Consider the following 25,336-nt stretch of genomic DNA (forward strand, 5'->3'; position numbering starts at 1 on the left):
TTCTGACATATTTAAGCTTATCTTGTTGGTGGGTGTGTGTTAGTTTCCAAAGCATTACTTTGTCATAGGCTTCAACTGCAACAGCCATAATAAAAAAATGAAGTGCAAATTGTCTTAGGTATCATGTTTTTGTTTCGAATGAGAGTTTGGGTCTTCTGTGTCTCCATCAATATTTATATCTTATACCATGAAAAAGATTAATTGTAGGGTGATTTACAGGTATTGCATCTAGTCCAAAGGGGAATTGCTTCTGTTGGATATGGTTGAGCAGCAACCTAGGAGGATGAGGCGTCTCTTGCCTTTTTAAAAGGGTAAGAAAAACTCATATTCTTTGTTTTCATTGTCAGCTACAAATGGTTGAAAGAATTGGAGTAGAAACTGGCTTGGGGAAAGTGCATCATATGGACTGCAAGAATTTTGAAATTCTCCATCAATAATCAAAATCAAGGGATGATCAGATCAACACCATTGTGCCGGTTATGAATTCATGGAACAATGTCTTTATGATGGTGTGTGAATTTGGTTTTCAGCTCAATTTAGATGCTATCCTGGATTAACTAGCAGCAGCCGAGTTGGGGATAGCAAAAATACCCAAAAAGAATTTAACCCAATTCTTCCTTGTGGCTAGGAGGGAAGGATTTTTATTTAGCTGGTCTTCCTTGGGGAAAGGACACAAACAATCGGGTCGTTTACGTTCAACTATGGCAATTCTTTTTAAGAGGTGAGACCAAGACTAGAGACTTTAGGATACTTCCTCTAAAATGAGGAATGAGGTGGGAAAAAGGTCTACAATGAGAAACGAGACAAGGAAAGGGAATAGTGATAGGATTCCCCTTCTGCGTCCCGTCTACTCTAAAATCAGGAATGAGACAGGGAAGGAACCCTTTTCCATTTGATTCTGTTCATATCCCTATGCCAAGTATCATAAAACAATAATGGTTAAATGGTATAATCAATCTGATTTTTAAGTTGATGATGTTTTTTCTAATAAACAAACAAACTCATCAAACAGCGTCTTGCTTCTTTAATGTTCACACTGCAGAGTTTTGATTTGAAAATATCTTGAAATGGGGTTGTTTGGATGGTGGGAAATTTCGTTTTCTTTTCTTCTGAGCAGTCAAGTTAAATAAAATAAAAAACAAATTCGATACAGCCGAACCTTTGGACCTCTTCCTTTGTACAATGATGGGATGGGCCTTTGACATCCTTCAAAATTCCACCCAAACCTTAGACGGCTTTCTTTACCACAATGAGAAATGGGTGCTTCCTTTTATGACTGGGTACTGGTACAAAACCATGGATTAATGTCTTAACAGCACTCCTCCATTAGTAAGTAATCAATCAAATACTCATTAGGAGATTTTTCTCTATTGAGCTAGTTTAGAAAAGAATTAAAACTTAAACATTTGGGTTGGGACCCTATGTGGAGAAGAGGAGACAAGGGGACCCTCATGCTGGCTTTGATGTGAATTTGGGGCAGTATGCTTGGATTTTGGATCATCTCCCTACTTAATAATTTGTTGTTTGGCATATTGAGATGCAACTGACAAACAAAAAGAGCCAAAACCCCATGTCCAAACATTGAAAAAAGTTGGGAGTTGTGCTGAGAATCAGAATCCATGTTTCCCGTGGGCTTTACTGTTTTCTTAGAATTCAAAACCCATTTTAAGTGCTGACAGAGTCAGCACTCACACATTCAAAACGAACTTGGTGTTTTAGGGTAGACAATTTTGTGCACTAATGATTTTTGAATTCAAAATATGTGTTGTTTGTGTTTTCAATTTATTATCTTTTGTCTTTTATTTCCACTAATGGGTAATCAACCAATCAATGCCCGGATTTTCTTTTTCTTTTTCTTTTTCTTTTTCATTGATTCCTAGTCCTTCAACTTAATGTTTGGAGGAAAAAGTCACTTAATAACCCATTTTCCAGGTTTTGACTGGATTCTATTACAGGGAAAAGGCATGTCTTGAGAAACATATGCTCCAAGTTGAATATTTTTAGCTGTCTCAACTCTGGATACAGCTCGACTCTGAATCTCATCATCCCACTTAAAATTTTTAATGATTAATCAATTGGTTATTTTTCAATACTTAGATCTAAGTTTTTGGGTTGATGTGTGAGAGTTATCATTTAGTAGATGGAACAAGGGACCAAGTCAAACCTTTCTCTATATTTGCCTACTAAGTACTAAGTTGTTTTACTTTAAATTCCTTCTATCCTCAATTAATTATTTTTGTGAGTCTTTTATAAATTTCTATAAGATTCAAATCATTCATACACACCACAAGCATTGTTGGTACACGGCAAATAATGTGAGTATCCGACTAGCTTCCGATTGAGTTATACGGTGGATGCACATGTAAAAAAGTGTTCGGATGAGTTTTTCGGGCACAACCCTTGAAAGCTTAAATTAGGTAAGGAAAACTTGAATAAGAGATCACTAAAAAAATGACAACGTACTTTCTTTCTAGTGATTAATGGGTATTTATCCCTCTGCCCAAAAGTAATGTCTTCTCTATTCTTTTATTACGTCATTGATTGCGTATTTAACACCAATGATTGTTGGATCGTAATGGTTTATAAGCTTAGAAGTCTACTGTTTATACTTAGTAATAATTGTGACATTTAATGCGTTTAATGTTTTCTGTATTTAATGTTTGGCATGCGGTGTTGAATAGTAATCAGACAGTTTTTATCATGGTTATAAAAATCGGATGGGATCGTCAGCCAGTCACAGTTCCGGTCCGATCCAACCAATTGGATCGGAAAAAGATCGAACCAAAATCAAATCATTTGAATCGATAGTTCGACCGATAAACTGGACGAACCAAGCGGTTCCCTTCGGACCCAACAGTTCATTTTCCTTTCCCCTTCCCCGTGTGGCGGGTACCCCCACTGTTGCCTGGAGCGTCGTCCGACCGGCAATGATACCTCCATTGCTGCTTGGAGCATCATCTAGCTGACAGAACCCCTGACGTTGGGAACCCCACCCCCAAAACGCTGCAAATCCCATCATCTTGTCGGCAGCACCCAACATCACTTCCCGGCCTACAAAGCCCCACCCCCCACCAGCGCACTAGAGAAGCTTCCCCTCTCCCCCGACAACTAGAAGTCTTGAACCTCCCAAAGAGCTTTCAATTTTAGTTTTTTAAAATTTAATTTTGATGTTTTATATTTAATTTATTTAATTAATTTTTTTTTTATTGATTATAATTGTAGTGATATGTTTAATATTTAATTTTTTTTTGTTTTATTTATTGCATATTGAAATTATTGAAAATATTGGGTTGATTGACAGGTAAAAAATTTTGTGAAAAAATTCAACAAATATAATAGATAATATCAAATTTTAGATAGATTTTATTTTTTTATTTTTTATTTTAATAATATATATTAATGACGTCACTGGTTCGACCGCTGGTCCGACCAGTGAATCGTGAACCAATAATTTTTCTGATTCAATAATCAGTAATTTTGAAAACATTGGTTTTTATCTATCTATATCATGATGGATGAACAGACAAGGATATTTGGTAGTTGAACGATGATATAGGGCAAGTGCAAAACAAAGTAATAAGAAAATATTTATCATTATCATTATTAATTGTTTTAATATATAATCACCTATGACTCGGCTCATTGACTCCGTAGTTGATATTTGTTTTGTTGATATCTTTGAAATTAAGTAGATTTGACAAAATATAAAATGTCATTGATACATAATTTAATTTTACTAGTTACCATAATAGTTACTTTTTTGAAACCTTGAATTGGGTAGACAGGACTTGGTACGAAGTTTTATGATTCATAGAAGTTTAAGGAAGTTTGAAATGTCTAAACGTGTTAAATCCATAATGTTATCAACCTTTATTTCTTTTGCTTTTTATTAAAGGCTTTGAAAAAGTTGACTAAACGTTTCCATGTATGTGACATTTCCTTTCATTTCACATTTACGCTAAAATGAAAGTACCATATTAATGGGAGTTTGACATGGATTGTCCATTTTCACAACCTTATCCTATTTATTTAAAATAATTCTTATTTTTATCTCATTAAAAAATTAAAAAGGATAAAGTGGCTATGTAAATTTCCCATACCTATCTTATTGTGTCATATTTAAATTTTTTTGAATTTTTTTAAAAATAAAAATTTTAAATTACAATTAAATAAATATATTTTATAAAATAATTAAAATATTATAATATTTTATAACTTATTTTATGGAAAAATAATTTTTTATTATATATATATATAATAGGAAAATAAAATTTAACTTAAATTAATTTTATATATAATCAAAGGGGGGAAAGGATAAGACAAAACAATACTTGAACTCGTCTTAAACCTGTTTTGAGTTTTAAAAAAAAAATCAAACTCACTTTTAATCCATTTATTTAAATTTCAAACCCGTCATCTTAGGAACGGGACGGGTATAAAAAAAAAACTATGTCATTGTCATTCTTAGTAACAAAGAAAGAAGAGTTCAGAAAAATGGGAAAATTTCAACGAAAAAGAAAGTTAATTATGTTATTTGATATAATATTTAATAAATACAAAATGCTTTTATATATATATATATATATATATATATATATATATATATATATATATATATATATAAAATAGCAAAATGTAATATTTTTTATTTATAAGTTTTTAAATATTTTTAATCATGAATATAATTAATAAATAAATAAAAATTACTCATTAAATTATAAATTATAGAATGATTTTTAAATAATATTAAATATGAAAAAAAAAACTTTTATATATTTTTTATAACAAACATATGATGCCATCTATTTTTTATTTTCAAAAAAATGAAACATTTAAATGTAATATTTTTTATTCTTTATATGAGTTAAATATCATATCATATAATATATTTCATTAAATATAATATTATAAGATAAGATTTTTATTGGATATCGTATTAAATGATATCGGAATATTAAAAGCATCACCTACAATTCTAAAGACCTTATTAATAGACTAATTTACCCTTACCACTTTCATTTTTTTGAACATAATGTCATATTTCAACTAATTAATAAGCTCTTGGTCACTTAATGGCTATTTGCTTAAAATAAACAGAGTATCACAATCAGTCCTTCCCCTATCAGAGAAGACTTCCTAAAACAAATCCGTGACAACTATAACCTTTCTTTAATCCTAATTACTCAAAAAAAAAAAAAAATCAAAGGGTTATAGGAAAAACCCGAATAATTTCAAACATCAAATCATAATATAAACAACTTGTGCATCCCTAGAGTTGATTTGATAACTTAATTTCATCGATTAAAAAATTACATTTATTCAATAAAATAAGTTTATATCACTACTTAAATTTAAAAATGTATATCTTATTTACTCGTATTTAGTGACGTTTATCATATTTCAGATCTATTATATGGGAGATGAAAATCAATATTTGCTTTATTCGATATCAAATGAAAGTTATGAGTAAATAAAACAGATTTCAGAAGTATCAATATGGTCACCTGAATCGTAAATGCATGAATATAATGTATTAAAAAATTTACAGTTTCTAATAAAATAGACAATAAAGTTACTTTACTGTCATCGTCCTGTGTCACACTGATACTTATTGTTACACTCGATATTAAATATTAAATATTAAATTTTACCATACAACTTATTAATGCATTAACCTAATAGACCATATGACACGTGCAACCAAACAGTATCTTAAAATCCAAGTGCCCTTTCCAACAATGTTAGCGTTCACTGAATAGACCCATGATGTAAAAAATGTCAAAGTCTTAGTGAGTATTAAATTCTATAGAAAAAGGAAAATTGACACTGACCATTTAACTAACATGCTATCAAACTGATTGGTACAAATGATTGAGAAAGAAAGAAAGAAAGCCGTGTAGTGAATCACTACGAGTCACCCTCTCCATCAGTCTTCTTGATGGTGAGTCCACACCCAATCCCTTTGTTTTTCTAGTCTATGATTTCTCCATCTCTCATTTCTTTATTCAACCCTCTCTTCTGTTGCACCAGAATCAAATAAAAAAAACACTTTTAAAAAACAAAAACAAAGGAATTGGGAATCAAAACTAAACTTCATGTTAAATTTATGAAGTATTTGAAACAAAAAAAAAGGTTATCTGAGTACCAAATGTTTGGCCACGGGCCAACAGCCACCCACCATTGATGAGTTTGAAATTTATTTGATTACTGAAAAACCATATATATTTATAGACTCTGCTGGTCCCTTTCTAAATGTGGGTGAATCATGTATGGTGGTGGCTCGGTAGAGGACATTTGGTTGGACCAAATGACTTGACCCCAACGAGCAACAGCGACCCCTCGATGAAGGTTGCAAAACGTGTTGCCAATTTGTTGAAAAGTTTAGCCAAAATTTGTATCCTATCGTGATCTTTCGTTTTCATGCATGAATAATTGAGATTAATGGTGGGGTGAAATGACCTTTTTTATACTCGTTAATCATATTATTATTTGGGTAGAATAATTTAAAAAATAAATAAAAATAGTATTGTTTAAAAAATAATTTTAAAACTATTACAATTTAAAATTATTTCAATCTAGAATTTTTTTTTTTTTTAAATAAGTTCAATACAAAAAGTCAACAATTCATTTTAATGTAAGGCCAAAATAAATGATAAAAAATATTATTAATTATTATTTTTTGGTAACATGAAAGATTTCATTGTGCTACATATTTAGTTTATAATTGATGTTATTTAATTTTTACAAAAATAAATTGAATAAAAAAAGTTGAGTTTAATATAAAAAAATTATTATTATTATTATTTCAAAATCTAATAAAAGTTTGTAGATGTCAATCAAAACATGGAAAGATTTTATTACACTATGCATTTATTTTATAATTTAACCATTTCTAAATTGAGTTTAGTAAGTCAATATTCACTTAACGACATGAGCACTCATATTGAAGATCTATACGGATTATTCTTGTTAAATGTGACTCAAAACAGTCGTATTAGCGTTAACACGATATCATCCAGACCCTTGAAAATATTTTTAATTACAAACCGATATGAATCTAATTAGTGAGAAGATGAAAGATAATTGATGTTGGAATTTTTTGAATTCAATTAGATGAGATAGGGAGGGGGTGAAATCTTATTATCGATTGTCGGAGGTGATTTTGAAGGAAGAAATTAGAAGAATGGGGTACACCACACCCTAGGAAAGAATTTGTGTTTCTTGGTGTGGTCACATATATGAAAGGTGGGAATAATAATTCCTTGACATCTGTTTGGTATATATTCATTGATTGATACCTAAGAATTGGAGTAAAGCAAGGGAAATGAAAATAAAATTTTGAATTTAATTTTTTTTTTTAAAGTGAAGAAAAAGAAAAGGAAAAAAAGAAAAGAAAAGAGAATCATTATGACTATATGAAAAGATAAAATAAGACAAATAACAAAAAGAAAACAAGTGATTACAACTTGGATAACTAGACTGATAGGAACAAAAGAGATGGCAGCTGCCACAGGGGGCAGAGGAGTCACAATTTTCCTTGTTTGCGGAAAGTTCAAATCCTTATTTAATTATGGAGTCACAATCACCTCTACAAATGTGATGCTTATCGCCATGGAATGGATTTTAGTGGTAGGTTAATGGGTAGATGGCAGATACACCTCGCTTTTCATAATACTTTCCATTCCTCTGTCCCCCAGTTCTACCTTCCACAGACCACTTTCAAAAGGGACATGTCTGCGTGCGCAACTATTCTTCACCAACATTGGCTAAACCCCAAAACACACTTTGGGGGTTTATGGTCTAGTGATTAATTGATTAAGTGCTCACTAGTGTGGTCGCACCGCCACGCCACTGGCCTTGTTTTTCTTGCCCCAGAGAGTGGAAAGATGATTTATTCAACACTAATAGAATAAGCGTAGAAAAGAGTAGTATTCTAAGTAAAGTTTTAATCATGTCTTTCAAATGCTTTCCAATCGATTTTTTCTGTCTTACGTTTAATAAACTTTTACGTCTTAGAATGTCTTTATCACGTCTATAAGATAGTGTAAGCATTTTGAAATAATATTGAATCATTAAAATTTGTTAAAATTAGAAAATGGAATTTATGTTGTTTGCTATGGTGGAGATAATTGAAATTTTTTTTTTTTTTTTTTTATGAGATTTTGAGTCATTGAAGTAATAAATAGACGGTGTGTATGGCCTATGAAGAAGATGTAGACACGTAAGCGTATAGAATCAAACCTATCTATAAAAGTGGAGCACCAGTCTCCACGACAAGGACAGAGACCCACACACATCGATGATCGAACAGCAGAGTCTTTGAGTTCCCGTCCCTCTGATATTTGAAACCCAAAAGCCTCGCCAGCCTCTGTTCTACATCACACCCAGTTCCGCATTCATTCGCATGGGACTCTTCATCTCCACCATGCTCTCTTTTCTTCTTCTTCTTTTCTCTCAGCTCTTCCTTTCCTTCACCCTCTGCTTAGCTTCAACGCCAGCTGTTATATTACCTCTTAAAACGCAGGTCCTTCCTTCTGGGTCAGTTCCTAGACCTTCTAGCAAGCTCTCTTTCCACCACAATGTGTCCTTAACGGTCTCACTCACAGTTGGCTCTCCTCCACAAACCGTCACCATGGTTCTTGACACTGGAAGCGAGCTCTCATGGCTTCACTGCAAAAAAGCCCCAAACTTGCACTCTGTTTTTGACCCACTTCGCTCTTCCTCATATTCACCTATTCCTTGTACTTCACCCACTTGCCGAACCCGGACCCGTGACTTCTCCATACCCGTTTCTTGCGACAAGAAAAAGCTCTGTCACGCCATAATCTCCTACGCCGACGCCTCCTCCATTGAAGGCAACCTTGCCTCCGATACTTTTCATATCGGAAATTCGGCCATACCCGCCACGATATTCGGGTGCATGGATTCTGGGTTTAGTAGTAACTCGGATGAAGATTCCAAGACTACCGGTTTGATTGGTATGAATAGGGGGTCTCTCTCTTTCGTTACCCAGATGGGCTTGCAGAAATTTTCCTACTGCATATCGGGCCAGGACTCATCCGGTATCTTACTCTTCGGAGAATCGAGTTTTTCGTGGCTCAAGGCCTTAAAGTACACTCCACTAGTTCAAATATCGACTCCGTTACCGTACTTCGACCGAGTTGCGTACACGGTTCAGCTTGAGGGTATTAAAGTAGCAAATTCGATGCTACAGTTGCCAAAATCGGTTTATGCACCGGACCATACCGGAGCGGGTCAAACTATGGTCGACTCCGGAACTCAGTTCACGTTCCTTCTCGGCCCGGTTTACACCGCTTTGAAGAACGAGTTCGTGAGGCAGACAAAAGCGTCGTTGAAAGTTCTGGAAGACCCCAACTTCGTATTCCAAGGAGCAATGGACTTGTGCTACCGAGTTCCCCTGACTCGTCGGACTTTGCCTCCTTTGCCAACCGTGACACTGATGTTTCGGGGGGCCGAAATGAGCGTATCGGCCGAAAGGTTAATGTATCGGGTACCGGGCGTGATAAGGGGAAGTGATTCAGTGTACTGCTTTACGTTTGGTAACTCTGAACTATTGGGTGTGGAGTCGTACATCATTGGGCATCATCATCAGCAGAACGTGTGGATGGAGTTCGATCTGGCAAAATCAAGGGTTGGATTTGCAGAGGTTAGGTGCGATCTAGCTGGTCAACGACTAGGAGTAGGTGTCTAGGTGTTTGAAGTTGTTGCTATGTGTACATGGCCTAATATGATGTTTTAGGTCATGGATCATGGGCCAGTGCCAAGAAGAATATGGCCCATGATTCGACAGTATTGCCCGATGAGCTGCCAAAGGTGTACATACCAAGATCATAATGAAGTTTGGAAAAATTGTGTTTTGGATTAGTTGCATTCAAAAATTAAGTTTTCATTTGTATAAATTCACTATTTAAATTCAAGATATGTGAAAATGATGTGAAGTTTTTATCTTTTCAAAAATGACATGACTATGAAAAAAATAAAAAGTAGAAAAGCATTAATTTAAATTTTATTTCTTTAGCAATTTCAATCAAATTTAGTGATTTAAAAAAAAATACATAATTTTTCAAATAAATAAAAATAAATTATTATTATTTAAAAATTAAACATTTATATAAAAAATAATTGAAAATATATTAAATTTATTTTTTTTAAACGATATATTTAAAAAAAATTAGTTTTTTTAAAATAATAAATTTTTAGAATAGTTATTAAAAAAAAATTAAGATCAAAACATTACGGTAGAAAATAGTTTTGAAAAGTATATTGGTCTTTTCACATTTTATATCCTTTGATCATGTGATTTTTTTATGGGTCAATTTTTTTTTTTTTTTTTTTTTTTGCCACCTGGTGCAAAAAGGAAGTTTTTGGTTTTTCATTTAAATTTTTGGTTTTTATTTCCACTTGTTTTGACTTGCATTTGGTCAACTACTGGGGTATCGTATCGTCTTAACGCATGTTATAGTTGATGCCAGATGGGAAAATCTTGATTTATTTTGCAAGGCAGTTGAGTGGTGGGATCCACCGTATTTGGCTTCTGGCGGCTCGATCTGGTGGGGCGTGTTCCATGGTGGTTCGACGGTGGTCCATTAGTGGGTCATCGAGCTTCATCTCATGGAATAAAAAAAAAAAGTTTGACCTCCGCTCGTAGTGCTGACCACCAGGCTGGCACTTTCCAGTGCCGCCGTACAGTGTCCCACCGGACTTACGTTTGAATTTCGATTCAATACAGACCGTGGGATCGCCCATTCCCACACCATGTACAACATATGATGAATAATTGAATCGAAGGTGGGACCCATGGAGTGGGTCGCCCCTGGCAAAGCACGTGTATAGGGTGCATTAATGAGAAAAGGATACTATTTCGTCTGTCTTGATTGGAATTTTCAATTGGAGAATCATACCATTTGAGAGAGCAGGTGAACCAAATCTTTGTTCTCACATTTCGCAGCCACACCCTCACGGGCCCCCCCTCGCCCACATTTATTAGCATTTTTGGGATCATCTCCTAGTTTCAGCCATAGCCAACTGTAATGCAAATTTTCTTGTATTTTATCCAACCAAATGCCAAAACCCACATCTCTGTCAGTTTACCAATGGCAAGTTGCATCCGTTTTTGTCCGAGCTCTTAAAATTTGGTAATTTGGGGAGCGCAGCTGCTGAGCTGGTGGTTGGCAGAACAAAGTAAAAAACCCAGTTCATGAAAAAACTAAACTCGCAAAGTTTCTGAAACTGGCCATCGTGTCATCATTTACGTTTCTCTATAAAGGTTTCCTGTCCATAGATCAGGAAACAGCTGGCCATAACCCGACGATTTGGTTTTTCGGGTTTTGATTAGGTGGAAGACAGAGGATGATTTTGCTTTTGCCCAATCTGATTCATGGGCCGGCCAATTCTGATACTTTTATTTATTTATTTATTTATTATTATTATTATTATTATTTTTATTTTTTTCTGATTTTGTTGACTTGTACATTGCTGGGAACAACACTTGAGAGCGAGGGAGGTAGAACCGTAGAAGAGACAGGTGAACGTGAAAGCACTGAATAAAGATTTTAGGTGGTGTCCTAGAAAATGAGTCCCCTGTGAGGTGCGAATAATTGAAATTTGGCACTATTTGGGCTATCCATTCAATTCCTTAGACTGGCATAGCTCAGCTCGAGGGGGGAAGTCAGAAATTGCCGTGGGGGCCAAGTGGGAATATTATAAAAAATATTCAATAAATAAATAGTTTATAGTACCGAAATTTTAAAATAAATATCAATATATTATGTATCAAATTATTCAACACAACCACTTATGTCATGTTTGACTCCCATTAAAATACTAAGGAATCAAAATAAAATTAAGAAAAATAAATTTCTTATATTTAATTATTCTATAAAAAATGTTTATATGCAGTTTAAAATAACGTATAAAAATAGTTTATTAATTTTGAATATATTTTATATATATATATATATTTTTTTTTTTTACATTTTTAAATTTTTTTTTCCAAAACCAAACATAACATTCAACTAAATTTTTTAAAGAACTAGTATAAATTGGTTGATGGGGATGAAGTTTTTTAATTGAGAATTATCAATAATTTTAATAATTAGGCATCATTATGAATTATGTTATTTAATTAAATATCAAAATCCAAAATATTTAACTATACCAAAATCAATATAAACCATCATTAAAAAAAATATTTAATAAAATATCAAATATAAATTCGCAAATCTTTTGATTTATTAAAACAAAGTTATAAAAAACAAAAAAAAATCATATAAACGATTGAAATTTTGAAAATGTTAAATTTAATTCAGTGAATGAACCAAAACTAAGAAATTGATAACTATGGTTATTAAATATATTTTATAAAATATTTATTTATTTGCTTGTTAATTTTATTTATTTAAAATCTATAAAATTACTTTTATTTAAATCCATCTATATATATATGGATTTTTGTGAACCTTATTTCATTAAAATCAGGGAAATTTTCTTTCTTTTTTTATTAAAAAATTATAATTAAATATAGTGATGTTTTCAAGGAAAATGCTATGGTGCCTACAAAATAAAGATTTTGAACCATTTAGCATATATAGTGAGATTTAGGATGTTGAGGATGTTATTAACGGATTAAAAATGAATTAACTTAAATACAATGGTACAAACAAATGAGATTGTGATATAAACAATAAAATCTAAAAACATATTCATCATATTATCTAGTAACGTCTTTTCCGTAAATACTGAAAAAGTATATTTCGATATTATAGTCACATTGTTTTTTTAATTAAATTTTGAAATATTCAATGTCTTATTTCAAGCACGAGTTATGTCAATGACTCGGGTAATGTTAATCAAACCACGCATACACATGAAAAAAAAAAAAAGACAAAAATTTTAACATGGTTCGACAGTCAATGTAATCCTACATTCATGAAGTACATCAGAATTCAACAATCCACTAATAAAAAAACACGATAAAAAGAGTTATAATAGTAAAACTTTTGAAAAATTATTCTCAATTTCGGTCACACTCATCAATTATTAAATAAAAAAAGAATATCCAAGAGACACTGCCCCCTTCAGCCTTGCAACCTACCCAACAAGCTCGTGGGAGTTGAGTGAATCAAACAGTTTGACCCCATCATCTCAAGCAAAGTGCAATAAAACTGATTTAGACTTCACAATCCAATAAGTAACATATATAATTTGAACAAAATTACAAAATTAAAAGACATAAGTGGTTTTTATACTAAATATTAAATCTTTTTTTATTTTAAGAAAAATTATTTTATCAAACTCATATTGAGGTTTTATATCATAATCACACTAATATTTTAATATAATTTTTAATTTTGGTTTTCTTTTTCAAAAGCAATTGTCAACTATAAAATATACAACCCTTGTTGAGAAAGACAGGAATGTAGTGCTACCTAGCATTATTTTAGTTTAGACTTTAGATTTCATATGATGAATTTAATGAATCAAAACAGGATAGACATCATCTCAACATATTGCCCATTGAATTAGTAGATAGATTTCATTTAAAATAATAAAATTTAGTGGCAAGGCAACTAGGCATTCTTAAAACGACGTCGTCGTGAGAGATACGAGTGAAACTACCACCAACACAACTCCGACAACCTTACGGAGATCGCGTTCGGCTTCAATCCGGGGGAGGAGAAAGAAGAAACTCGACGCTAACTCGTCCGTGTCAACTCGGAACGTCCACAGTGATCAATTCAACATTCAAGTGTTTGATCTATTGGTTCGATCTGATTCTGTAAGTCTCCATTCCTCCCTCTCGCTTCTGAATTTCTCTGCCTTTTGGTTGCTTTACGATTCCGTTTGGTTTCGGAGAAACCGTGGGAAAACAGAGCGAAAATCTTGACATTCATAACATATTGTTGTTGGTATGCCTTTTTGTAAGATCTCTAGGTTTGTTTTCTTTTCTATTCCAAGGATTTCTTTAGCAGCCAAACGAGCATTAGGGTTTGCTTATTCAAGGTCGAGAAATTGTGACATTTGTTCTTAGTTTTTTATTCCGGAAAATAAAGAAATGTATGTTCATTTTATGCAATTAAGGCAGGAATATGATTTTGGGATTTAGGGTTTTTTTGGCGAAATCTTTGTGTGGTTCTTGGAGGTAAACCAAAGTTGTTTGTTTGTTTGCATTTTTTCCCCTTATCAGAGAAAAATTGAACGCATCTATGTTTAAAAAAATCAGACATTGATGAGATTATCTAAAATAAGAACTTCTACTCTATGCTAATTTGTGATCATTATGAAAGGAAGATGACTCCACAAATAAGGTGCACTGATGCAGAAGTACAATGAGTCAATTTCAATCATCTAAAAGGAGAAACACTAGCACATGTCATAGTAGTGACATGCTGAAAGAAATAATTTGGCTGATCTTTTGCATTGTCGATCTGCCTACTGGAATAGACTAGATTTGTGCTATGTCTTTTTCTGATGCAATTGTGATGGAATGAGAGTGGGTGTCAGAAATTAGTGCAACTACATGCATGTGTTTTACTTGCATCAGTCCATGTGAGAGAGAGGGTTTGAACTCCTTCACTCAAATGCATCTTTTCTTCGTCTTCACTTGATTGCATTTTTTATCAAACCCCCTTCATTTTGATTTATTTTATTTTAAGAAAGCTCCACATTGTGAAATGTCGCATATGAATCCTTTTAAAACATTGAATTCTCCACAAAAGCAGTCTTTTTCTAAGTAAATCATATGATTCTCCTGATGCCCACCCGACTGCCACTCTCATCATCCCCACCAGAATAAAAGACAAAGAACATTGTCGAGCTCGCTTTCACCTTTTAATCCGGTTCTTCCTATTTGTGCATGGACACAGATACAGTTCCTCTTCTATTTGTCTTTGTTACACTGGTTTGGGGGGAGTGGGGTTGGAGAGAAAATAAGGACATTCATTAAGAAGGGAGCTTACAAGTGGGACTGGGAGGGTGGGTAGGTGCCTCAGATTTTCCGATGAGCTATGGTGGTGGTACTGGTATGGAATGTGAGAGACATAATGTGACATGGATCTGGGATGTGTTTGGCATAACTGTAGCAGGGGTATGGGGATGTGTACATTTGTTGACATTACATGACATGGATATGAGTTTAGATGTGTTTGACACTCCAAATTTGTTTCTCTGTAAATATGTGATAGCAGAGGCTTGGGCTGAGGCTATTTAATTTTCAAAGTTTTTAGTAAGACATATTGGGACTCCTACAAAACCGAGAGTGATTAATAATAAATTCCTAGGTTCTTATTCCTTTTTCTTAATCTTTGAGGAAAAACTGAGCCTTATTTATTTGGATTGTTTTATTTTTTTTATTAAAAAAAAAAACAGAAATCAAGTTTGAAAACATGGTTGGATGATATTTTTCTATTTTCATTTTCTAGCAAATGGAGCTTAGAAAATGGAAAAAGTGAAAATGTTGTTTTCAAAATTTTCTTAAGAAAAGTGAAAATTGTTTTCAAAAAAGTTGAAAAAGAAAAAGGGAATTGAAACACGTAAAAGACCTTATCAGACCAACGATATAAAAGGAATATAAATATTAAAAATATGAAATAAATATTAGTATGAATAAAACATTATCTCATAGATATTTGAAATAAAATATTCTTTGAAATTTATGGTATAAATATTATGTTTTATTTATTAGATTAAGAATTATTATAAGTGGATATATTTTTATACTAAAATAATTTCTTTGATTAATTATAAGTATATTAGAATATTTTACTAAACTATTTTAAAATAAAAAATATAGTAAAAAATAAAAAAGAATAACAAAAAAATACAATATAATAGTAATGTTACATATAATGTTTATGTGTGTGTATATATATATTACCTTTTAATAATATAACTCATATCATGGCAATTTTATTAGATAAAGTTTTAATTACATTTTTTTTCATCATTTTTTACTCTAGTGAAAACTGAAACCAAACAAGATTTTACATATTTCATTTTCTAAAAACAGTTTTCACTTTTCTTAATTAATTATATTTTCTAGAAAATAAAAAATAGGTTAGAAAATGAAAACTAGAAAATGTTTTTCAAACTAAAAGCAATCTAAATTAAATTGGGCATTTTTTGCTGAAACAAATTTTCCTTGACAAATGGTAAGTGATTTTAATTGACTATTCAGTTGCCATAGTTGTAAGCAATTTTTATTTGGAAAAATGAGAGGAAAAAGAAGTGAAGGTTGATAATAGGGGCTGATGGTTGGGTTCTTTTTGTGGGTATCTTGGTCTGCAATATTTGTTTGAGTTTCTCATTTGCATTTATGAAGCCTCTTATTAGGTTAAGTAGTTGCTTTGAAAGATTATTTTTTTTTTTTGGGTTTTTTTTAATCATCATTTCAGAATATTTTGTGCTCCTTTTGTGCTGGTCATGCAAGCTAGGGTCTCTTCTGGGTTAATTTTTCTTACTAGTTTAATTGGAAAAATAGATATTTATTAATTGGAAACACTGGGGCATAACCCTAGTACATAGGAGGTGTATAAGGGATGCAAAGGCCAAAAAGGAGAAGGAAAAAAATAAAATAAGAGACCACACGCTTCTGAGAAGCACAACCCAAACAATCTTCGAAGTCGAGAAAGGAAAGATTTGCAATTGCCACTGCCCCTTCTCCATCACTAGAACAAAGTTGTGAAAAGCAGTTAATTTTAGCTTATCAAATTGAGTGTCATTGTTATTTTTATATTTGATTTCAACATTAAGCAGTTGTAGCAGGCCTTGAATTTCATTAAGCTTTGCTTGCTTGTTGAATAATTGTTCCTTCCTTTTATTTTTAAATTTTGCAGATTATTGAAGGTTAATTTTAGGCCTGTTCTATTTCATTGGGACATCCAGCAAATCATTGAATTTTTTCTTTAAATTCTAGTCAACTACCCATAAACTTCTGCAACCATGAGTTTTGTTTTTCGAGGGAGTCGAACAGACATAGAAAGTGGATTTCCAGGATTTATTCCTGAGAGGCGTGCAGTGGTATGTTACTTGTACTTCACAAATTTGACTTGGTGTACTATGTATCCTAGGCTTTGGAAATTACATCACAGATGTATGGTTTGTAAGATAATCTAACAGTACTCTGTTCTAAATTGATTCTGTTGTCCATCAGCGTGTTCATGCAGCTCGCCCTGTTAATACCAACTCGCTTGCTTTTCTGGTCACAGGTCTTTTTAATATTTAATTTTTAAAGTTATATCTTTTTTATGTTCTCTCTCCTTTTATTTATTTTTAATTTTTACAAGTGGTTTGAGTTTCTAACAAAATGCATTCTAATCCACATTTACTTGTCTGATTCAACAGTTCTTTTGCTGTTCATGATACTAAACTCACACCAGATGTCACCTAACTTTCTGGTATTTTCTTTCATTGAGTTTGTGCTTGGGGAGTATCTACCCTGTGCTTAGCCATGCTTCAGCTTAAATTGTTGCACATGCCATTTAAAGGGCCTTCTTAACCAATGTTTGTAGATCTGGCTGGTTCTTGGCATCTTTCTGATGGCCACAACCCTCAGGATGTATGCAACTTGTCAGCAACTTCAAGCTCAGGCACAAGCTCATGCTGCAGCAGCCAGTGGTCTTCTTGGTCACACAGAATTGCGGTTGCATATGCCACCATCCATAGCACTTGCAACAAGAGGGCGTTTACAAGGCCTTAGGCTCCAACTTGCACTTCTTGACAGGGAATTTGATGACCTAGGTATGTTAAGTTATAGTACAGTACCTCTCTCTCTCTCACACACATGGATATATATATATGTATATGTATATATATATATATATATATATATATATATATATATATATATATATATATATATATATATATATATATATTAAAAGTTATAATAGATAGTACTTAAATTGCATATATGTCTTGCCAGTTCCAATGCTTGGGATTCAATAAATTGTGGTAATAAATTTGGAAACGTGAGCTTTTATTTAGTACTTTTTTCCCCTTTTAGGGGAAGAAAGGAAGGGGGGAGTTGTATTATTTGAAAATTGAAGTTATTCATAGAGATATACTATTTGCAGATTATGAAACTTTACTTATCAAAAAAAAAATATTATTTGCAGATTATGAAACTTTGAGAGCACTGGATTCTGAGAATGTACCTACAACTCCTTCAATGAGTGAGGAAGAGATAAATGCTCTTCCTGTGCACAAGTACAAGGTTGCTGGCACTCAAGGGTGAGTTACCGGGTTTTATCTGTTAGCATATGATGTCTATCTGCTTTAGGGCTGCTTCTGTTTATGTTGTTTTTAGACAGAATGACCTAACTTGGTTTGTGTTACCTTTTCTTTGAACAGATCCCCTTGGGTAATTTGCACATTTTTTAATGTTCACAAAGTTATTATTATGTATTTGATAAGTGATAGGCAGGTAACATTTTTTGAAAGATGCTGTGAAAGGGTATCAATCCAATCACACATGAAGTATATAGTTTACACCTATGTAGGAAGAATTCTTGACAAATTACAGCATCATTCCTTAATGCCATTTGTCAAAATGATCACTCTTTTGGGTTTGTGTTTTAGTGGTCTTCAACTTTGAATGTCATTAAATATTATTTTCTACAATCATTTGGATAATACCTTTGGTCTTTACTCTTTCTAAAATTTCCGTATTAATTTCTTTAGTGTCATTATTCACTATTATTTAAATTCATTTTGATATTAGGGCCTTTTCCCCATTTGCTTCTGATCAAAGACCAGTATTTTGCTTGATTTTGTCAAATCTCCTTTCTAAGATCTGTTTCATATTGATCCAACTTTCTGTCATGATAATAATAGCATTCATGGCAAAGTATTTGTGTTAATGCAAACAATCATTTTGGTGGTTCATTGGGGAGGGCTCGTTTGAAAGCAATTAGAAAAGGTTGGGATGTGTTCAAGTTTTGAGAAGCAATTTTATGGAGAATGGCCAAAAGACCAGCTTTTGGCTTGATGTATGGTGTGGTGGACTTTGCTTGATTTGTTGTTACTATGGCAGCTGACATACATGCCATTTTCTGTAATTTATTTGTTTTTTTTGGAGAGTGAGGTTGGGTATTTGATGCAGTATAGAAAGTAAAATGCAAGGAGAGTATAATTGAAAAGACCCTAGGAATCACTCCGAGAAACCTTTTGGTTTCCTTTTTTCGATAGATAAATTCCGATGATATATTAAAAGAACCTTTAGGCTTGAGACCCAAGTGCTCTTTGTATCACACAAAGAAAATTGTGGTTGTTGGAAATTCATTCATTCATTGGTTCCTCTCAAAAGACTAATCAACTACTATATAAGACTTTTCTAGGGATTTTTGACTCCTTGGAACTAGACACATAATAATAATGTAACTTGAAAATAACAAACTTGGACTGATTACTGACCACAGTAAATACTATTGGAAAATGACAATAATAACGACTGAAAATGGTAACTTATAATCATTGACTAGGCCCGTAACTTAATTTCTGGAAAGTACTTTCTAGGCTGAACCCATGTTGACTCATATAAGATCCCAACTAAGCCCATTATCATCCAGAGAGTGCTAAATTAAAGTTTGGGCCTTGGAGCCCACTCCTTTGCGCCTCTGATAAACTTTTTAAGGTGGCTGCCACTTGTTTCCATCAGTATTGGAAGCTAAGATTCCTTAGAAGTTCCATGATTGGGAATTGACAGAGATGTGGAATTTTTTAACTGTATTTATCACATGTCAGAAAATTTCCTCCCTTGATTGACTCCTGAACTGTCTTAAACCTTGGTTCGCTTACTTGCCTGAGTGAGTGGGCTTGGTTCGCTTAACCTCAGAAATGGCTGCCTACTTAAATTGCTTCCTGCTTAATGGCTTGGATGAAGAGTGTTTTCTGTATTGCTACCATTCATCCAACTGGAATGTGGGTAATGGAGTTTGGAGAGTGATTTGAGGTTTGGAAGCTGCTCTCGGCGAATAACAAAGTAATTTAGGCCTATTCCCTGCCGCTCTTTGCTTGTCGTTCTTTCTTCTGCAGCTGTTTGGCTAGATGCTATTATTAACAGTCCCAATTGGGAAACAAAGCTCTATAGTGACAGGCTTCCTTGATTGGACTAATGGCTTGTCCATCTATAGGGACTACTCTGACACATCCGGTGCTACACTGAACCCCTATTATCCCGTCCTCAAGACTGAGCTAAGGCACATCCCTTATCAGAGTAGAAAGGGAGAATGTTTTAGTTTGGAGGTTCTCAAATAAGGTTATTTCTTGGTTACTTCCCTTTACATGGTGCTCTCTTCCAACTCTGACTACTGTTCTCCTACTGTTCATAGTTAGTTTCTTCGTATAGGTATTGGGAAAAAAATAATCTCCACTGACCAACTGATAGTCATGGGTTTTACCATGGCAAGCTGGTGTTGCTTATACAGAAAGGAAGAAGAGTTTGGGAGTCACATTTTAAACAATTGTGCAGTGGCATAAAACCTTTGGGTCCTATTCTCTCTCCTCATTCTCTATATGTTTTTTTATTTTTTGTTTGCTTGTCTTGTGTGTGTTGGGTTTAGTCATATTTCTTCAGGGGCTCCCTTTTGGCTTGGCATGGTACTTTTGCAGGCCTAGAGTACTACTCCACTGCCTGTTTTGTTGGTGCATCTGAAAGGAAAGAAATTGGGAGATCTTTAAAGGGACAGAGCTTCTACATTTGAAGTTGAAGTATACATTACTTAAATCATGATACTTTAGGTTGAGGTGTTCTCCTGAGAAAGGGGTTTGTCGTTGTTTTAGTTTATTGGTCAGGTGGCATTTGTTGAAGTCTTCTGGCTGGCTTTGTCCCGTCTTCTCCTTTTCTTCTTTAGCCATGCTTGGGCATTCATCCTATACTTCCTGAACCCCATATACTAAGGTTCACCTCTTTTTTGGCACTTTCATATATTTTCTATTTACCCATAAAAGAAAATTTTTTTATTCCATTCTTATCCATTAATTAATTCCACCTTGATGAAATGGTCATAGTGGTTAAAGCGTGCTATAATTCGGAAGGTCCTAACTCCCCTTCAGTTAGATAATGTTTATGACCCAGAGAGAGATTCTTCACTAACATAAATCACACATGCCACTTCTTTTCAGTCAGATCATAGTCATGGCCAGAGAGAGATAGAGGGAGAGAGGAAGGGAGTGCAGGGGGAGGGAGAGAGAGCTTAGCCATCCAATGCTTGGTTCAAGTATAACATCTGTCAATTTTTTTCCTGGATCTGTTTTTATATTGGTCAAACACAGATTGTTTTACATTGGGGTCAGAGTAAAGCCTTTGTGACAAAGAAGAAAGGCACTGCAACTATGGAAACCCTAGGCAGGTTTTCCATAAATTTTTAGATTTCTTATTGGGATACAATTTTTTTTTTCCACAGTAATTTAAAGTTTAATTTGATCATATTTGTCCTATGATTAGGTCTGGGAATGAATGTTATAAGCTTCTGCTGAATGCTGAAATTCTTGATTGGCCATGTATATACTGTTGAAATCCTTGATAATCTATGGATCTTTATGGTTTGACTAAAATATGTTCTGTTAACAGTGGTGGCTCATCAATGCAACAGGGCTCATCTTCGGCCTCAGCTGAGGTATGAATCACCCTTTCAGCCCTTTAAACAAAAGTGAATATCCAAATTATGTTCTAGTAAAGCTACTTATTGTCTCTCTTCCCTTCCCATCTCTCTCTCTCTCTCTCTCTCTCTCTCTATCATTCTTTCACACACGCAGATGCCCAAGCTTTTCTTGGTTTCTTGTATTCATGATTTGATTGGTTTATTCAATTATATTATTCTATTTTATTTTTTGATAGGTATTGCTTAGAGGTATAATTATTTTTATTTGCTTATTCTTGTTCAATTGGCCATGGTATTTGATCTGCTCTGAATGTGATTAATTTCTTAGCATGACATGGAGTTCTATGAGAAGTTGAGGGTCTGGTGTGGTCACCCATTTTGGTAGAGGCCCCTCCATATTTGTTCCATGTGTTGCCTTCATCCCGACACTGAGCATCAGATGGCTTCACCATGCCAATGGCAACTGGAAACCATTTAATTTCTTTAAAGAGTTCAAAAAAGAAAAAAAGAAAAACTGCAATATGAAGACTTTGTAGTGGAGAGATCCAGGGCTAAAATTGCTGTTTGAAGTAGGATTCAGTAGCTGGAGCAGTTTCGATTGCAGCACTGTGCAAAACTGTTACACCTCTGTACAAACATTACATAGCCAGAATTCAAATCATTCTATGCATAGTCTGCCATTTTTATATTAGATTCTCCTATAAAACCTTTGTTAGATATGTCATCTGAGGTTTGGGTTTTTGGTATGCAGATATGCCATCCTATGTGTATATGAAAATAATTGCCTTTTCTTATTGTCAAGGCAGTGAATTGTTCTGGCCTCTAGGAGGCATTGGTAAACATCTCTGGGTGCCAAGCATAAACTCGAAGATTTGAATCTTAAGAGCAGTCACTTCATGCAAAAATGCTAAGGAGCCATATGCAGCACATGCCTCTCAGTAACCCCCAATTTGAAATTCAGTTGGTTATTGAGATGATTGTTAGACTATTATTGGAGTATTGAGTATAGAAAAAGAGTAAACTTGGTGGACTCTTCTAATTTTAAGAGAATTTGACAACTACATGGGAAGAATTATGCATATCATACTCCTGCTTATGCTGTCTAATCAATAATTAGACAGAGGGTGATTTTCTGATTCTCAATATTAGAACCAGGACAGGTTCTCCTGCACTGTACAGAGTTGTAGAGTTGTGTTAACTAATTTGTGTTGTTATATTGAGGCAAAGCTTCTGCCATTAGGAGCTTTGCAACTCGTAAGAATGGAGCATGGACACAGCAGAAGCTTGGAAGGAAAATGATTAGACAAATAGCCTTGACTAACTTGAATTAATCTCTATTTAGTTCCTTCCTTTGTGGTTCACGTCTTTAAGAGTGATTTTATTCTTATACAATGGGAGATTCAGAATTTGAGGGTGTGACTTTCTTCTACACAAACCACGAACCAGTTGGCAAGATGGTCAGACCCAGGATGGTTCAAAGGGAACTTTCTTGCAGGATGGAATCATGTTCAACAAAAATGACTTACTAAGACAAAAACAAAGATGATGATGTCAGCCTAGGACAAAAATGGGCCTTCCTGTCCTTGCTAAACCTCGAGTCAGATGGTAGTTAAGGAACATCACTTAGCAAGGTGGATTGGTGTTCACTAAATATCTAAGGAGAATAACAGGGTAGTCCTCGATGTTAAAGGTTTAGCCAGCTTTTCTATAGGCTTTATATTTATCTGTAATTGCTTTCTAAAGCCAGGGTTCCTTAAAATTGTGCTTTGTTGTATTGGTATGGTTATGATTCTTGGAATCCAGAAACAGCAGAGGATTGAAATCAGCAGCTTCGAAGTGTTTAACTAGTAATTCATCTTATGAAATTGCTTCATGAGTGGGTAAAAGTCTCATGGGATTAATGATGTCATTATTTGCCAAGAAAATAATAGTATAGATATAACTCAGCCTTGATGGCCAGGTCATGGTTAATGGTATCGGCTTGGATAAAAGGAAAGTAAAGTTAGGAGTAACATTGGCAAAGTCATGCAATATTTTGAGTCTAACAGGTGTTCAGTATTGGTATGTCACTCAAAATTGTTCATGCAACATAAGGGCATGCGGATCATTTTTCTCTCAGTTCACTGACCTTGTATTCTTAATATTACAGATATGATCTGCAATTTTTTCACCTTTGAATCTATTATTTTCTTTTGCTTTTGAATTTACATTTTCACTGTTAAAAAAGTGTCATCAATTTCACCACTCTCTTAAAGCAGAAGAAACAAGACATTAACAACGCGGTTGCGAGCACAAAGGCCCCAGATGACGAATTGACTTGCAGTGTTTGCTTGGAGCAAGTTAATGTGGGAGAATTAATCCGTAGCTTACCATGTTTGCATCAGGTTATTTTCTTCTTGCTTTGATTCTTAGTTCTTAACCACTCTCAACTTAAGTTTTCTCTTTTAGTTCCACAAAATCTGACTGCTTTTCCATATAGAGCCTGATAAAATTGTTCACTTATTTATTTTTCTTTCCTCCTAATAAAACTGCAATTTAAAAGATGGTATGTTAAGCCATTGCGAAAGTATTTTTCTGGACTGTGAACTGTGTACAATTATCATTCCTCACATTTTATATAGTTCTTCAAAATTGATTGCATCATCCCACATTTATAATCACAAATAACCTCATCCAACCGATTAAGGCCTGTCCTATGAGCCTATAATATCCCAAATCTGATCTGAGAGTTTCAATTACTTGAGGAATAGCTCAAGTAAAACATGAACCTCTAATCATGCATACAAGTGTGCATATTTGTCTCCAATTTGCACCAAACCATACAGCATTGGTACCTACTTTTTCCATCAAACCTATTAGTATTGGTACCCTATTCTCTCTCTCTCTCTTTTTTTTTTATTTTTTTTTATTTTTAAATTTTTACTTTTTTTTTATAATTAAATCATTGGCATTTGGAACAAAACCACCTAAACAAAATATAATCCGAAGATGGTATTTAAATTGAGGGAATCAAATTTAATTTGACAAGTTGGTTATCTTGTTCAGCCTTTCATTTGTGTCAGCATAATACTTTGGTGTAATGCCATTTTATGTGATCTTTATTTTGCAGTTCCATGCAAACTGCATTGACCCATGGCTAAGGCAACAGGGAACATGTCCTGTGTGTAAATTTAGAGCAGCACCCGGTTGGCAAGAAAATGGACAAGGTGGAATGGATGCTTCTTACATGGTTTGATTGCTTTAACAATCCCATACATCAATGTACCTAATTAATATACCTATATATACAAAATACATCCATGGATCAAAATGAATGGTCTATATGACAAATTACAAGCTGTCTGGACTGGTGCACTCCTCTTTTAACTTGTATTTCAGAGAAATGACAGAATACTGGATTCATCAATCACCCAACATAATTGTATCCTTGAAATTGCATCTACTGATGTATTTTATTATGGATGTGAAAACCTTTTTCTTTTGGGTATGCATTCCTGTAAGGAAATAGATTCTCCTAGATGTGTTGATATGCAGAATCAAAATGTGTTTTCCCCTTTGATATGCAGAATCATATCATGATGATTTCCCCACGAATCACTTTGTGAATACAGACATGGAAAAACAGAAGGAATGATTTTCAGGATATTCTCATCACCTGTTTGTTATAACATAGATATTGTGAATTACTTTCACTTTTGCTAATCTAGTTGATTTTG

The 25,336-nt window shown here is 33.7% G+C and overlaps 2 protein-coding genes across 3 annotated transcripts; both read left to right on the forward strand.

Annotated features, from left to right (window-relative positions):
• The first annotated feature begins 8,256 nt into the window (after positions 1–8,256).
• Positions 8,257–9,885, forward strand: LOC117927438 (aspartic proteinase PCS1). Its single transcript, XM_034846919.1, has one exon. It carries the CDS (start codon positions 8,405–8,407, stop codon positions 9,710–9,712), a length of 1,308 nt encoding a protein of 435 aa, XP_034702810.1. The 5' UTR covers positions 8,257–8,404; the 3' UTR covers positions 9,713–9,885.
• Positions 9,886–13,623: 3,738 nt separating this feature from the next.
• On the forward strand, positions 13,624–25,137 carry LOC117928985 (E3 ubiquitin-protein ligase SDIR1). 2 transcript variants are annotated; one of them, XM_034849155.1, is made up of 9 exons: positions 13,624–13,798; positions 16,854–17,037; positions 17,171–17,225; positions 17,362–17,414; positions 17,529–17,757; positions 18,135–18,249; positions 21,590–21,635; positions 23,876–24,004; positions 24,730–25,137. In XM_034849155.1, exons 2-9 carry the CDS (start codon positions 16,960–16,962, stop codon positions 24,853–24,855), a joined length of 831 nt encoding a protein of 276 aa, XP_034705046.1. In that variant the 5' UTR covers positions 13,624–13,798; positions 16,854–16,959; the 3' UTR covers positions 24,856–25,137. The 2 variants fall into 2 exon arrangements, with proteins under 2 accessions (XP_034705046.1, XP_034705047.1); XM_034849156.1 differs by having other exon boundaries at positions 13,625–13,798; positions 23,879–24,004.
• The last annotated feature ends 199 nt before the right edge of the window (positions 25,138–25,336 follow it).

The sequence above is a fragment of the Vitis riparia genome, chromosome 13 (assembly GCF_004353265.1).
Source record: "Vitis riparia cultivar Riparia Gloire de Montpellier isolate 1030 chromosome 13, EGFV_Vit.rip_1.0, whole genome shotgun sequence".
Taxonomy (NCBI): domain Eukaryota; kingdom Viridiplantae; phylum Streptophyta; class Magnoliopsida; order Vitales; family Vitaceae; genus Vitis; species Vitis riparia.